General features: G+C 38.5%; 1 protein-coding gene across 13 annotated transcripts in view; it reads left to right on the forward strand.

Moving 5' to 3' along the window:
* Positions 1 to 13,505, forward strand: part of trim66 (tripartite motif containing 66) — a 337,321-nt gene that overhangs the window by 313,698 nt on the left and 10,118 nt on the right. For all 13 annotated transcript variants that reach the window (XM_069897347.1, XM_069897373.1, XM_069897330.1 and 10 more), the window contains 3 exons: positions 2,196 to 2,355; positions 3,179 to 3,254; positions 4,288 to 4,456. In XM_069897347.1, the coding sequence (XP_069753448.1) occupies positions 2,196 to 2,355; positions 3,179 to 3,254; positions 4,288 to 4,456 (405 nt within the window). The remainder of the gene's footprint in view (positions 1 to 2,195; positions 2,356 to 3,178; positions 3,255 to 4,287; positions 4,457 to 13,505) is intronic.

Raw genomic sequence — 13,505 nt, forward strand, 5'->3', positions numbered from 1 at the left:
AGTGGCTGGTTCTTGGACTGCATTCATTGGTGTATAGAAGAATGAGAGGGGATCTCATAGAAGCATTTTGAATGCTGAAAGAATTGGACAGAGTAGGTGTGAATAAGATGTTTCCTTTGGTGGGTGAATCCAGAACTAGAAGTTCACAGTCTTAGAATGAGAAGGTACCCATTTAAAACGGAGATGAGGAGAAATTTCTTTAGCCAGAGGTTTGGGGATTTGTGGAATTTGTTGCCACATACAGCTGTGGAGGCCCAATCATTGGGGGAGTTTAAGGGGGAGATTGATAGATATCTAATTAGTCATGGTATCCAGGGATATGGGGAAAAGGCTGGAATTTGGAACTAGATGTGAGAATAGTTCAGCTCAGGGTGGATTTGTGTAGGAGGCTCAATGGGCTCCATGTCCTACTTCTGTTCCTTTATCTTGTGAAAGATGTGAAATAATTTTGTATGGAGTTATGAAAACATTCTGGAATCAAACAGGAAATATGAAATGCATGTTTCAAAGGTAGTACAATGGGATCCTTGATCAACATAGAAACTCGGTCAATCAAATTGACATTAACAATGTGGAAGGTGATTTTGTGCTGTCCTTTTGAGTTGGTTTTTTTGATTGTCATATCAAAGACCTAAGGAAAGAACAACCATTTGAAATAATGTCTAATTTGTAATGAATAGTTACTCAAATTTAAAAAACTGAAGAGATAGTGTGACTAACAACAGAAGGAAAGTATCGAATTAAAAGAGGGGACACGTGATGAAAGTCTTAATGAAGAGTTCTAGCCCAAAGTGTTGACCTTCCCTTTTCTCCCACTTGATGCTGCTCATTCCACCGAGGTCCTTGGGCAGATTATTATCTTGCATCATATGAAAAGAAGAGGCAGGTGAAAATGTTAGTATATAGAGGAATCCGTTATTCTTTTACATGAATTAGTAGCAAGAAATTGAGAAATAATTTTAAATATAATGATTATGCACTGTACATCAAAGTGAAAGAAGTTTTATAGCCTTTATGTCAGACCTGGTAAGACTAAATCTGAAGGATTGTGCACAATTTTGCTCCTCAGTCCCAAATGTAGGTCTCTGTTCAGAAGAGTGAAAGGATATATAATTGAATGCTGACAGGGCTGCTGCCAGAGAGCCCATAGCTACATTCAATGAGAGTTTAGTAATTTAAGAGTGAAATGAGGAAACATTTCTTCAAGTGGTTTGAATCTTATCAACACAATTTTTGGTTGCATGATAGGAGACAACAATTGAAGCTTGGAGGGCCCCCCACATATTCAGATTGGGCCTTTGTCTTAGCGGAGTTGATGTGCCATCTAAACCGACACTGAATAGGGAAAAATTGGGCACACCCTAGATCTAGAAAAAGCATTGGGGTAATTAGATTCCAGTCAGGAGTCAGCTTGGACTAATGGTTTGTGGTGGGTCAGGATGCCATCAGAGACAATTTGAAGGGTTAATCAAGGAATCGGGAGAAGGTAAACCCCGATAAGGGCAAGTCTGAGAAAGCTGACCACCCACTGTTGGGAGGAGACTTGATCTGAAGTGCACATTGCCAGTGCTGGGAAGTGGGCAGATATAATTGAACAGAAGTGATTGAGGTCAGAGAAAACAATTGGTGTTTAAGATGAAATTGAATGTTTTGGAAATGCAATGAGACGTTGTTGTATTGAGCCTAATGTCTTTTCTGTTCTGCAACCAAATCTCTTTGCAAAGGACTGTTAGAACATTAGATGAAGAAATAACTCAATTTCTTATGCCCATTGACAGAATAATGAAGCTATGAACATGATAAATTGTGGGCCACGGTACTTCATTTTTTTTTTGTTTTGACTACATCATTAGAACAGAGTTGTCTGCTTGGAGCACTATCTCAGACTTAAAATTGCCTCAGCTCGATTGGTTTAAAGTAAATACACAACATTTCTGGAGAAATTCAGTAGGTCCCACAGTGTTCATAGGGAGGCAAAGATATGGAACCAACGTTTCAGACCTGAGTCCTTGGACATGATTCCATATCTTTGCCTCCGATGAACATTGTGGGACCTGCTGAGTTTTTCCAGCAAATTTGCATATTTACTACAATCACAGTATCTGGAGACTTCTTTGTTTCACTCTTAAGCTTCATTGGTACCAGTTTATTATCAGTGGTGGGGAACTCATCCTTTCTACTTTCTCTCCTTAAAGACTGGAGACAGTGACACGAGAATACCAAAGGAATCTACAGAAGCTAAATCAGAAAAAACAGCTGAAGTCAGTGACACTAGAGTACAAAAGGATACTACAGAAGCTGAATTCAAAGAGAACAGCTGCAAAGAACCAATGAACCTTTCTGTTAATGCTGAAAGTAAGTGGACTTCAACATCGCAGCTCGTCCTCTCACTTGGTACCAGCATCATCCCCATATTCTTTGATTCCCTTAAAGGCCAAAAATCTATTGATTTCTCTTGCAATTGAACATAATGACCGAGCCTCCAAAGTCATTGAGGATAGAGAATTCCAATCGTTTACTTCCCTTTGAGGCAAGAAATTCCTCTGTCTCTGTCCTAAATGATTTCCTCCTTATTCTCAAATTGTGTACCCTGGTTTTGGACACAGTCTTCTCAGTCTCCCTGTGTCCAATTGTTAAGCCTTTTAAGAACTGCTTTAGAGTACCCAGATCACTTCTGATTTATGCTGATACTTGATTTTCTTGCATGCATATTTTCCAGGGAGCATCAGTCCAAATGGTCAGAAATTGTGATGTTCCTCCTCTCTCCAATTCATTCTTCCTGATGTAGATTAACTATCCAGATCTCAGCAGCAGATAAAATTTAGGAATCTCCTAGGGCAGTGCTTCAAGTCCACTGTACATAGCAACTATAGGAAAGTACTCAAGTTACAATATTATTATTGAGGCAATACATTCAAGGATGAAGCACTTTTGCAACATTGTCGAATGTAATTATAGAGTCATAAAGAAGGGATGGGAAGGAAGGGGTATCTATATAAAATGACACTGACAATTCATGAAGTAGAGATACTAGTTTCTGAAGATACTATTCATGTAATACAGTAATCTAACTTCAAAACCTGACACCCAAATACTTCATTTTATTTTTGGTAAATAGTATTTTCATGGTAAATTGTTCTGATTTGATAATATAGAATAACATTATTGCTTTGACTAGATCCTAATGTCGATCTATCTCAAAATTTGTCAACGGATTCACTGGATGGAACACCAAATGACAAAACGAACCCCAGGTAACCAATGATGGAGAAGTAAACAATGCACAACATGACTGCAGGATATGAGAGCTGAAGCATGGAGTGCACGCACTATAGTAGGTCTGAGGGAAGCAGTTGGTGGTAAAGTATAAGATGACATCAAGGATATTTGTAGGTTTTACAAGTTTGGAATGGTTGAAGGAGGAAAAGATGTTAACTAGGAATGTCTGATGAAGGTTCTGTGGAGAAAGGTGGCATGACTCTGTTGTGGGGAAGGGTGAAATAGTCAGGTGAGAGACTCCAGACAGAATGAGATTGAAAAGGGTGGAATGGGGATGCTCATATTTTGCTCATCTTTTCCCTCCCCCAATATTTTTCTTGTTTTTTTTTTCCACTTAACAACTCGTTCATGGGAAAGAGAACTGCAGGTGCTCAATATTACTTTTCCAGAAGAGATAGGATGCAAATCTGTAATTTTACAGGATTTGTGGACAGATTTAAATTTGATAGAAAGTTTGGTGGAGCTAATGAAAGGTGAAATGTGGCTTTTGAGAAATATGACCTGGCTGGTTTCTAGATGGGAGAAACCAGTTACTTGAATTTATTTTGAAATATAAAAAAAAGCCTTTCACATTGACAGGTATAGTAATGAGAAGAAATTGTTTTAATTAAAACTGCTTGCCATTCTTTTAAAAAATTAAAGCAAGAAATTTTAAAGTAGGCATAGAGGATAATAACAGATGAAGCATTTTCACATCAACACAGACAGAATGTAAAGAAGTTGATATCAGTAGTTCATGGCATACAAGGAGACCACCTGTCCTTGTGCACATCTTATTATTTTTTAATGAAGATTTCTGTGCTCTGTCATTATCTGTGATCCCCATATGCTGAATGAAAACAGGTCCACTTTATTTTGTTGATGAATATTTTGCCTATCTATATCTTTTATTTGTCCTTGCTAAGGGAAGGAAGCAATTCTTTCATCCTCCAATGCTCTCTAAGTTATTGCTTGCAACTCAGTAATACTGTAGTTAATATTGGTACAATTTAATTCTGCTGAATATAGGGCTGAAATGGATGGGGTGAAGGTGCCTTATGTGCGTTTAGAACGATTGGAGATCTGTGCACCGTCCACTGGCCCAATCCCCAGCTTCAAAGTGCAGTCAACTGTTGATGAAGATGGAAGTAAACAACTTCTGAAAATGGATAGTCAGACCTCGAACACTGCATCAAGGGTGAGGAGAAAGACATTTGTTTTTTTAAATATTGATGTCACAAAGCAGTAAGATACCATTGAACTTTAATAAATTTGCCAAACAATAACTTACATTTTGTGAATATTTTTGCTGCAAAAGGCTTTGAGTTTGGATTTGTTAGGAAAATTTAAATCATTACGAATTGTCCAATTTACCACATTAATTGAGTTTTCCTTTCTCTTCCCATTGACTAATTAAGTCACTTTTTTTTCTGGTATCATTAGACAATGTGAAGGTTAACTTTTGGCAGTTGGGTTTTTAGTATGTCATGCAATTAAGAAACACAAGCAGACGTGAAGCGAGTGATTAAAGACCTGAAACATCAGGCACGTCTTACATGCTGCTGGCCCGGATCTAAGGCTGCTATAAAGGGAGAAGACTAGGGCTATCAGCCTTTGTTGGGAATCTTACTGGGAGGAGTTACACTACTGTGTTCCACCACAGAGTATTCATTATTTCCTGTGCAATTATAAGTAATTGTTTCACCAGCTCATTGGTTTGCTCTGTTTCAGTTGGTGATTCAATCAGTTCTTTGAGGGATTCTTTCCACATATCTACAGCACAATAACGTAAGCCAGGGCTACCTAAATTAGACATTTACAAACTCTAATACACACTACAGTATAACCCTAGTATCCAGCACCTATGGGATTGTTAGATGCTAGATAAGTGTATTTTCCAGTTGCTTGAGACTTACTCTTACAATGCCCAACTAATACACCTGCAATAAGAATAAACAATTTAAAAGACAAAATATAAAAATGTACTTGCTTTGAACAAACTTCATTTGCATGAATATATAAAACTTAAAGCATTTTACTTTATTTTCAGTCACATTCTTTGAAAACATTTAAACATCGCTGCATCTGCAGGCTCCACCCCCTCCATGGAGCCACCCAAAAGATCAAAAGTTGATTAATAATATTATAGATAATTAAGCCCCTCTCCCCCAAGTTTACAGATAAGCCTCTGGTTGGGGCGACTCTTACTTAGCAGGGTTAAGGAGGCATTTTAAGAGAGCCATCCCAACAGCTTCATCGGGAGGAGTCACGTGATAGAGTAGTGGCCGGTAGGGTAAAATCAGCCCTCCAGAAAAAAAGAAAAAAAAGTCAAGAAAAGACAAAGTTCAACAAATATAAAGTATAAGAAATAGAAGATAAAGTTGCAGAGAAGAGAAAAAAGATGGCATCAAAGAAGGAAAAAGTAAAAATAATGGGGAAAAAAAAGAAAAGTCACCGGAAAAGAACGAAGAAGGCCTTACCAGCACGAAGGAACAGGGAGCTGTGGTGAAGAAGAGGGCCCGATCTCCGAGGTTGGTGCCGGCCCCGTGGAGTTGCGACCCCACCCCCCGACCAGTGGACTGCAAAAAAGGCTCTCTGAGCCAAACAAAAGTGCGCAACTGCGCATGCGCGAGGAGTCGCACAAGCATAGTGCACAAGCTAATGAGAACGAGAACACTGACAGGAGGGGGGCTCAGCCGAGGAGTGGGCAACTACGGCACGACCAGCTGAGGGACGTCTGACACCAGGGTTCTCATCTGGAAGATGAGGAAGGCGGCAGGAGAGGGAGTGATGAACTAGATGAGGAAGAAAGTCGACAGAATGAACAGCAAGAGGAGCAGCAGCAGGAGACCCGACAGATGAGCAGCCAGGAGTTGCGGATCAACAACAAGAGTTCCAGCAAGAAGAGGCCCGACAAAGTGATACAAGCAACTCATCAGGAGAATCAGAAGAGACATAGATACAAAGAAGAGAAGAAGAAAACACAAACACAGGTACAGACACAGAAGAAGAGGAAGAAGAAGATCTTCACAGGAAAATAGAAGGTAAAACAGATGGACAGAATATAGATAAAGCCTTTTTTGAAGAACAAATGAGAGCATTAAAAGAATGGTTGTCATTAGAATTAGTGCAATTAAAAGAAAAATGATAAGAACAGAAGATAAAATGCAAAGTTTAGAACGGGTCATAACAGAAATAGGGAAAAGAGTAGAAAATGTGGAAGACCGAGAAAGGGCTGTAGAAAAGGAAGTAAATGACTTAAGTGGAAAATTGAAGAAAGTGACAAAAAAAATTGAAGAGACACAAGAGTTGTTATCTCAGAAAATTGATATGTTGAAAAATTAGACTAGACGAAACAACATAAAAATAGTGGGCCTGAAGGAGGGTGAAGAAGGCACAGACATTAAGGAATTTATAAAAGAATGGATCCCGAAGGTCCTGGGAATGACAGAAATGCAGGAAGAAATGGAAATAGAAAGGGCACACAGAACACGAGCTCCAAAACCACAGACACATCAAAAACCAAGATCCATCTTAGTAAAATTTTTGAGATATACGACAAGAGAAAATATACTAGAGCGGGCAAGGAATAAAGTTAGAGTAGATAATAAACCATTGGAATACAAGGGTCAAAAAATATTTTTTTACCCAGACATAAGTTTTGAAGAGGAAAGAGTTTAATACAGCAAAATCTATTCTGTGAAAAAAAGGTTCTAAATTCATGTTAAGACATCCAGCCATGCTTAAAATATTTATACCCGGGGAGAAAAACAGACTGTTCTTGGATCCAGAGGAAGCACAAGAATTTGCAGAGCATTTGCAGGATAGAAGGAGAGATGAAGAGATGTAATAAGGATGAAGAAAGGTGATAAAGTATATATAAAAATGTAAAAACAATGTATATGTAAAGAACTAAAGAGGGAAAAGAGAGGGCAAGGAAGGAAGTAAGGGGGGGGGAAAGGGAGAGCTCTGTTATATGTGCAAAATAAAGTGTTTTCTGGGGGGAGGGTTGAGGAGGGAGAAAATAACCGTCACTGTGAAATCAATTGATGCTTGCGAGCAAGATCACAATCCAAATGGAAAGGGGAGTTGTGGTTGCCTGGCAAGGGATAAAGGGCAACTCAGAGAGGGGGGGGGGCATTTGGGGTTAAGGTAATATGGGTGTGGGAATTGTTGGAGTATTTTATGTTTTAAATGTGTTGTCATACATTGAGTTTAAAAAAAGGGAAAACTGAGAGATGAAAAAGGGGGATGGAGGTGGTGAGGAAGCAGAAAAGAGGTATAAACAAGATATGATGGCCACGTTGAACTATAGGACTATAAACATTAATCGAATACATAACCAAATTAAAAGGAAGAGGCTATTAAATTTACTAAAAATAGATATAGCATTTGTCAGGAAACGCATCTAACTGAAGTGGAACATAATAAATTAAAGAGAGACTGCGTAGGACACGTAATGGCAGCATCTTATAATTCAAAAGCTAGAGGTGTAGCCATATTAGTTAACAAAAATGTACCAATCAAAATAGAGGAGGAAATAATAGATTCAGCAGGGAGGTATGTAATGATAAAGTGTCAGATATACTCAGAATCTTGGAATTTGCTCAATATATATGCACCTAATGAGGAGGATCAAAAGTTTATCCAGGATATTTTTTTGAAGATTGCAGATACACAAGGAAATATATTGATAGGAAGGGATTTTAACCTTAATTTGGATCCAATGTTGGATAAAACTGGAGAAAAATCTAGCAAAATGTATGGTTAAATCAATGCAGGAAATGAAACTTATGGATATATGGAGGAGGCAACACCCAAGAGAGAAAGAATATTCATATTATTCGAGTAGGCATAAAACATACTCAAGGATTGATATGTTTTTGTTGTCAGCCCATATTCAAGGGAGAGTTAGGAAAACTGAGTATAAAGCTAAACTACTATCTGATCATTCACCCCTGTTATTAGCAATAGAACTGGAGGACATCCCACTAAGAACATATAGATGGAGGTTAAACTCCATGCTCCTTAAAAGGCAGGAATTCAGATAGTTTATTGAATGCCAAGTTAAAACATTTTGAAATAAACATAGAATCAGTGAAAGATAAATTTATATTATGGGACCCAATTAAACCCTTCAATAGAGGACAGATAATAAGTTATGTAACTAAGATGAAAAAGGACTACAATTGGGAAATAGAGCAGTTGGAAAGGGAGATAGTAAGTACAGAAAAGGAACTGGCAACAAGGGATGATATAACAGAAAGAAGAGAATTGGTGGACAAAAAAATAAAATATAAAACATTACAAATGAAGAAGGTGGAGAAGAACATAATGAAAATAAAGCAAAAGTATTACGAACTAGGAAAAAAAACACACAAGATATTAACCTGGCAACTTAAAACAGAACAAGCTAAAAGAACTGTATTGGCATCAAGGAAAAGGGACAAACAAATTACATATAACCCAATAGAGATCAATGAAAACTTTAAGGAATTTTATGAACAATTATACCAAACTGAGAACGAGGGGAAAGATGATAAAATAGAAGAGTTTTTAGCTAAAATTGAACTGCCAAAATTGTAAGAAGAGGAACAAAACAAACTGATAAAACCATTTGAAATAGAGGAAGTACAGGATATATTAAAAAAGCTGCTGAACAATAAAAGACCAGCAGAGGATGGATTCCTAATAGAATTCTATAAAACATTTGAAGAGTTATTAATTCCTCCTCTCCTGGAAGTAATGAACCAGATAGAAGAAACACAAAACTTGCCAGATTCATGTAAGACAGCAATAATTACAGTAATACTAAAGACGAGGAAGGATCCATGAATGCCAGCATCATATAGACCAATATCTCTACTTAACTCAGATTATAAGATAATAGCAAATCTATTAGCAAACAGATTGGCCGATTGTGTACCAAAAATAGTAAAACAAGATCAAACTGGATGAAAGATGAACAGCGGATAATGTCTGTAAACTTATTAATCTAATTCATGCAGTTCAAGGAAATAAGAAACCAACAGTGGCTGTTGCTTTAGACGCAGAAAAAGCCTTTGATAGAGTGAAATGGAATTATTTATTTAAAGTATTAAAGAGGTTCAGTCTACCAGAAAAATATATTAATTGGATTAAAGCATTGTATAATGGACCGTTGGCGAAGGTAACATTACATGGATATATATCGAGCCAATTTAAATTAAGTAGGTCAACTAGACAGGGATATCCATTATCCCCCTTATTGTTCGCCTTAGCAATAGAACCATTGGCAGAACTGATAAGAACAGAAAATAAAATGAAAGGGATAAAAATAAAGGAAAAGGAGTATAAAATCAGCTTATTTGCAGATCATCATAGTATATTTAACAGAACCAGAAATATCAATAAACGAATCACATAAGAAATTGAAGGAATACGGAGAAATATCGGGGTATAAGATCAATCCAAATAAAAGTGAAGTGATGCCAATAAGTAACGCGGATTATTCAGAATTTAAAAAAAGAATCACCATTTAAATGGCAAGTACAAGCAATCCAATACCTAGGGATCAGGTTAGATAATAACTTAAGCCACTTGTACAAACTAAATTATCAGCCACTAATAAGGAAATTGCAGGAAGACTTAGAACATTGGAAAGAATTACCGCTAATGTTAATAGGGAGGGTAAATTATATTAAAATGAATGTTTTCCCAAGGATACAATACTTATTTCAATCTTTGCCAATTCCCTTAACAGAGAAATTCTTTAATGAACTAAAGAGAATAATAAGGAAATTCTTGTTGAAAGGGGGTAAACCGAGGGTAGCATTAGATAAATTAACAGAGAGGTATAACCAAGGTGGTTTGCAGATAACAAACTTTAAAAATTATTATAGAGCTGCACAATTAAGGTATTTATCAGACTTTTACCAGACAAGGGAAAAACCAGACTGGACTAAGATAGAACTAGATAAAATAGGGGAGAAGGTACCGGAACATAAACTTTACAAGTGGGACGAAAAGCTGGTGCAATATTAAAGCTCACCAGTATTGCATCATTTACTTAATATATGGAAGAAGATCCACTTAGAAAGGAAAAAAACATATTACCAAATACCAAAATTGTTATTGACACAAAACCCATATACCCATATAACCACTTAGAGCATAGAACAGCCAGTTCGGCCTTACTAGTCCATGCCGTAACAAATCCCCACCCTCCTAGTCCCACTGACCAGAACCCGGTCCATACCCCTCCAGTCCTCTCCTCTCCATGTATCTATCCAGTCTACCTCAACCACATCTGCCGGAAGCTCATTCCATATCCCTACCACCCCTTGCATAAAGAAATTTCCCCTCGTGTTCCCCTTATAATTCTCCCCCTTCAACCTTAAACCATCCCCTCTAGTTTGAATCTCCCCACTCTTAATTGAAAAAGCCTATCCACATTTACTCCGTCTGTCCATTTTAAAATCTTAAACACCTCTATCAAGTCCCCCCTCAATCTTCTACACTCTAGAGAAAAAAACCCTAGTCTGCACAACCTTTCTCTGTAACTCAAACCATGAAATCCTGTCAACATTCTCGTGAACCTTCTCTGCACTCTCTCCATTTTGTTTATATCTTTCCTATAATTTGGTGACCAAAACTGTACACACTACTCCAAATTTGGCCTCATCAATGCCTTGTACAATTTCATCATAACCTCCCTACTCTTGAATTCAATACTCCGATTTATGAAGGCCAACATTCCAAATGCCTTCTTCACCACACTATCTAAGTGAGTATCAGCCTTGAGGGTACTATTTACCATAACTCCTAAATCCCTTTGTTGCTCTGCACTCCTCAATTGTCTACCATTCAATGTATATGACCTATTTAAATTTGCCTTTCCAAAATGTAACACCTCACACTTATCTGTATTAAATTCCATCAGCCAATTCTCAGCCCACACCTCCAGCCTTCCTAAATCACCTTTTAATCTACAGTAATCTTCCTCACTGTCCACAACACCACCAATCTTTGTATCATCCGCAAACCTGCTTACCCGACTCTCCACCCCGACTTCCAGATCATTAATATATATAACAAACAAAAGTGGACCCAGGAACGATCCCTGAGGAACTCCACTAGTCACCAGCCTCCAATTGGACAAACAATTTTCTACCACTACTCTCTGACACCTCCCATCCAACCATTGCTGAATCCATTTCACTACCTCCTTATTAATACCTAATGCCTCCACCTTTTTTCCTAACCTCCTGTGGGGAACTTTGTCAAAAGCTTTACTAAAGTCTAAATAGACAACATCCACAGCTTTCCCTTCATCAACCTTTTTTGTAACCCCCTCGAAAAACTCAATCAGGTTTGTCAAGCATGATCTACCCCTGACAAAACCATGCTGATTACTCCCTATCAATCCCTGTACCTCCAAATATTTGTAAATACCATCCCTCAGAACACTTTCCATCATCTTGTCCACCACAGACGTCAGACTCACGGGCCTATAATTCCCAGGTTTACATTTGGACCCTTTCTTAAACAGCGGAACCACATACACAACCCTCCAATCCACAAGCCTCCCTGAGTGTCCTTAGGAATATTTTGTCCGGTCCCGGAGATTTATCCACCTTTATCTTTTTCAACACAGCCATCACTACCTCCTCAGTTATCCTTATATGCTTCATGACCTCCCCACTATTTTTCTTTACTTCAACTGGTTCAATTTTTTTTCCCTAGTGAATACCGAGGCAAAGAAATCATTCAAAATTTCCCCCATTTCCTCTGACTTCTCACTCAGCCTACCCTCGCTATCTACAAGGGGTCCAATTTTATCCCTCACTAATCTTTTACTTTTAATGTACCTATTGAAACCCTTTGGATTTATTTTTACTCTGTCTGCCAAAGCCTCTTCGTGCCTTTTTTTGGCCTTTCTAATTTCTTTCTTAAGATTCCTTCTACACTCCTTGTAGTCCTCCTTCAAATTCTCAGCTCCCTGCTCTTTATACCTCTTGTACACCTCCATTTTTCTCCTAACCAAATTTCCAATATTCTTCGAAAACCAAGCCTCCCTATGACTTCCAGCCTTTCCTTTGATCTTCACTGGGACATATCTGCTCTGTACCCTCAAAATTTCTCTTTTGAATATCCTCCGTTTTTCATTTACATCCTTGCCTGAAAATATCCTGTCCCACTGAATACTCCCCAAATCCCTTCTTATTCCTTTGAAATTTGCTCTTCTCCAATCCAGAACTTCAACTTTAGGCCCCTCTTTGCTCTTCCCTAAAACTAACCGAAAACTAACAGTGTTATGATCACTAGACCCAAGTTGTTCTCCAACATTAATGTCCCATACCTGACCTAGCTCGTTCCCTAACAGGAGATCCAGTATTACACCGTCCAGAGTCAGTTCTTCTACTAATTGATTTAGAAAACAATCTTGAACACATTTAACAAACTCTAGCCCATCCAGCCCTCTAACAATGTGGGTATCCCAATCAATGTGAGGGAAGTTAAAATCTCCCATGATCACTACCTTATGATTCTCACACATACACATTATCTCCCAACAAATTTGTTCCTCTAATTCTCTTGGCCCATTTGGCGGTCTGTAATACATCCCTATTAGCACCCTCATGCCTCCTTCACCCCTCAGTTCCACCCAAATAGCCTCACTGGACGATCCCTCCAGACCATCCTGCCACCTCACGGCAGTAATGTCCTCCTTAACAAGCAGAGCAACTCCTCCCCCCTTTTTTACCCCCTGATCTATCACATCTAAAACAAATGTATCCTGGAATATTAAGTTGTCAGTCCTGCCCCTCCTGTAGCCAGGTCTCACTAATTGCCACAATATCATGACCCCAAGTATCTGTCCATGCTCTAAGCTCATCTACCTTATTCACTATGCTTCTTGCATTAAAATATATGCATTTCAGAGAATGACCCCCACACATATTCTCTTTTCTACCTTTTACCCAAATCTCCATCCTACTTATTTTATTGTTATTATTCCTATCTAGGTGGCCATGCTCCCTTGACACTGCTCTCACACTCTGATCCCCACCCCCCTGCCAAACTAGTTTAAACCTTCCCCCACAGCTCTAGCAAATCTGCTTGCCAGCACATTGGTCCCCCTCCAGTTCAAGTGGAGTCTGTCCCTTTTGTACAGGTCTGACCTTCCCCAGAAGAGATCCCAATGATCCAGAAAACTTATCCCTTGCCCCCTGCACCATCCTCCTATTTCTACCCTCACTAGCGCG

The sequence above is a fragment of the Narcine bancroftii genome, chromosome 1 (assembly GCF_036971445.1).
Source record: "Narcine bancroftii isolate sNarBan1 chromosome 1, sNarBan1.hap1, whole genome shotgun sequence".
Classification (NCBI taxonomy): domain Eukaryota; kingdom Metazoa; phylum Chordata; class Chondrichthyes; order Torpediniformes; family Narcinidae; genus Narcine; species Narcine bancroftii.